The sequence below is a fragment of the Ostrea edulis genome, chromosome 8 (genome assembly GCF_947568905.1).
Source record: "Ostrea edulis chromosome 8, xbOstEdul1.1, whole genome shotgun sequence".
In the NCBI taxonomy this organism is placed as follows: Eukaryota; Metazoa; Mollusca; class Bivalvia; order Ostreida; family Ostreidae; genus Ostrea; species Ostrea edulis.
In genome coordinates this window covers 58,882,211-58,885,751 of record NC_079171.1, presented here as the reverse complement: position 1 = coordinate 58,885,751, position 3,541 = coordinate 58,882,211, and the positions used below count along the sequence as shown (strand labels likewise).

The following is a 3,541-nucleotide window of genomic DNA, read 5'->3' as shown; positions in this document are numbered from 1 at the left end:
ATTACATATTCGCACCTAGTTGATTCGCACCTTTACCTGTACGCCCCAAGTGGATACGTCCTAAGTGGTTTCGCCCCTATTGAGTATGTAGCAACAGTGGTCGGAACGATTGAACAGTGCATGCTCTCCGTTAACGATGAGCAATTAAATTGAATTGAAATTAGGGGATGAATGTTATATATTAATTTACCGACGCCCAAGGTATGTTCATTTTGATCATTATACCAACAATTTTTGGATGTTTACATATGGCAACAGTGGTCGGGACGATTGATCAGAGCATACTCTCTTTTAACGATGAACAATTGAATTGAAATTAATGAATATTATACAGTATATTAATTTACCGATGTCCAAACTATGTCCATTTCTATCAATATACCAAGAATTTTTGTCATGGCAAGTTGCATTCATTGTGGAAAATCAGTAAGTAAAAATTATCATATGAAACAGAATTCGCATTATGTAGATAAAATTAGTGTGTCTATTATGTGATTTTATTAATCTTGGATATATTTATATAAATCTCGAAATGAAGAATTCAATTTATAGCATAAACTTAAAGCAGCAATATTAAAGTGAAAGTAGTTGATAATTTTAAAAAAAGTGAGAATTTTGATGTTAAATCGTTATAATTTTAAGATATGTTAAATTGTTATATTATTGGGGCGAAACCACTCGATTATAAGGCAATGTTCTACCTTATGTTACCTGCATTGCAATTGGGACGAAACCACTTGGTGCGAGTCCACTAGGTGCGAATATGTAATCGGTTCGAAACCACCCGCATTCTGATTACGGTGATATATGACCCCCCCCCCCCCCCAACACACACACACAAAACTGCTATTGCGAAGTATGTACACGGACTACAATGAAGGGATTTATACATACATACAATTATATCTTCTGACGTCAATGTTGACATCGCTACCCAGTATGAACTAGGTGACGTCAAAACAAACTTTAAAACTCTATTTAAACAGATAATGTATACAGGCTGACGCACCGCACAGGTACTTAATCACAGGACTAGACGGAAGGTCGAAATAACAGGGAAGCCATGTTGAATGTTCAGGTAAGACAAAATACGTATCCATATTTTTGTGATCAATTATATAGATCTGCTCATTTTCATAATGACTCCATACATTTCTGAAAAATAGGGGCGTAATCCAATACATTCACGTCTGGTATATAAATGATCGCAGTGTATATAACATATTGTAATTCTAGCTGGTCATGTGTTTCAACAGATCTAAATCTTTAATATAAATTCCCTATTCTAATTAACAGTAACTCCTCATGTGACCTCGGACATCAAAAATGGACCCGTTCCGCAGAGCCCAGATTATCCTATTGTGTGACCTCTGTAAAACTGCCCACCTACAGAGTCACTGTGAACGTTGTGATATAAATATATGCCAGACCTGTGTTGGGGAGCACCTCTCGGATTCGTCTATAAGACACAATGTCGTGCCCTATAAATACAGAAAGTCTCTTAACTACTCAAAATGTCCAGACCACGCCGACGAACTCTGTAAACATTACTGTAAGGAATGTGACATTCCTGTCTGTTCTACCTGCGTCTCCTCAAGTAAACATGAAGGTCACGATATATCAGATATCCTGGAAAAACTCAGCGCTAAAACAGAAAGTTTACAGAAAGATCTGGACGAACTCGATACAAGAATTTACCCACGATATGAAGAAATGGCGTCCGATGTCCAAACTGAGAAAGCCGAGTTAGAAACAAATTACGGAGAACTGACAACAATTGCAGATCAACAAGGAGAAATCTTACACCGGGAGATCACCGCCATTGTCAACCAGCGGAAATCTGCCATTGCGGAGATGAAAAACAAACACCTATCTACCCTGAATAAAAATACAGAAGAAATCACACAGAAAATGACGGATCTCAAACAGATCATGTCCGACTTGAAATCAATCCTGAAATCAAATGACGTCTCCTTAACCTCTACTTACAAATCTAGGAATTCCGAATTTAGAACATTACCGCCTAAAATCCAAGTTACTGTACCCAGTTTTTCTGCTCAGAAAATAAACATAGATCAGCTCAATGAAATGTTTGGTTCTCTGTCGCCATTATCCATTAACACAGAACATGGCGACACAATGAACTCAGCAGAAGCTGTATCGTCTCCTCCAGTCAAACCACTGCTTGATGAGCCGCGAGTCACCGCCACCATAGACACTGGGTATAGAGAACTACACAGTGTTAGCTGTCTGAGTGAAGATCAAGTCTGGACATGCGGGGATAACAAAACCATGGAGCTCCTCAACCTCCAGAGTGAACTACTGACATCAATACAAACCAAGTCAGGGAAGTGGCCAACAGACATAGCAGTGACACGGGACGGGGATCTTGTTTATACTGACCCTAGTATTAAAACTGTTAACTTAATAAAGAATAAACAGATACAGACCGTGATCACACTACAGGGGTGGGTACCTCTCTCTGTCTGCTGTACCGCCTCTGATGATCTCCTGGTTACCATGGTCAGTGATAATAGAAAACAATCCAAAGTCGTGCGTTACTCCGGCTCCACAGAGAAACAAAGCATTCAGTTTGATGATCAGGGTCGTCCTCTCTATTCATCTGGTTACATTAAATACCTCAGTGAGAACAAGAACCTGGATATCTGTGTGGCTGACCGGTTAGCTAGTGCAGTAGTGGTGGTCAATCAGTCAGGAAAACTCCGATTTAGATACACTGGTCATCCCTCTAATATCGAGCAATCATTTAATCCATACGGCATCACTACAGACAGCCAGAGTCACATCCTGACAGCAGACTTTAACAATCGCCTTATCCACATCCTAGATCAGGACGGACAGTTCCTCCGTTACATTCACTGTGATTTAAAGCTTCCATCAGGTTTATGTGTGGACATCAGAGACAACCTCTTTGTGGCTGAGTTAATCATTGCTAAAGTGAAGAAAATCCAATATCTATAAACACAGTGTTAATTACACAGCTCTACAGTGTTAATTACACATCTAGAAACCCTGTTCATTACACATTTAAACACAGTGTTGATTGCATCTTTGTGTTGATTACAGCTGCTTGTTGATTATATTTGCTTGTTGATTACAGTCCTGTGTTAATTACAGCCCCGTGTTAATTACAGCCCAGAGTTTGTGATGTGTAACATGTACTTGTGTGTGTGAGTTTAACTGAACAGTCTGACATTATTTTATTTGTGAATTCTATCATTCAATATGTGTTTGATTTTACAATATTAGATAAACATGATACAGAGTTCAGTCTTACATTATTACTGAGTACTTACTTAGATTTGTAGTACTGTAACAGAGAGTGACCCCAAACGCCCAGTCTTCATCACAGATCTTCAGATTCAAGGTCATAGTCTTCTGTTTACCATCAATAACATCACACCACTTATCTAAATCTCCACCGTCCTACAAAATAAACAAAATGTAATCATATCAAACTGAATTGTCAAGGATAGTTTGTGATATATTTACATGTTTACATATATGTCAATGTAATGGG

General features: G+C 38.5%; 1 protein-coding gene across 1 annotated transcript; it reads left to right on the top strand.

The window, feature by feature from the left end:
- The first annotated feature begins 1,015 nt into the window (after positions 1–1,015).
- On the top strand, positions 1,016–3,280 carry LOC125660800 (E3 ubiquitin-protein ligase TRIM36-like). Its single transcript, XM_048892611.2, has 2 exons — positions 1,016–1,078; positions 1,297–3,280. Exon 2 carries the CDS (start codon positions 1,327–1,329, stop codon positions 2,980–2,982), a length of 1,656 nt encoding a protein of 551 aa, XP_048748568.2. The 5' UTR covers positions 1,016–1,078; positions 1,297–1,326; the 3' UTR covers positions 2,983–3,280.
- Positions 3,281–3,541: the final 261 nt, after the last annotated feature.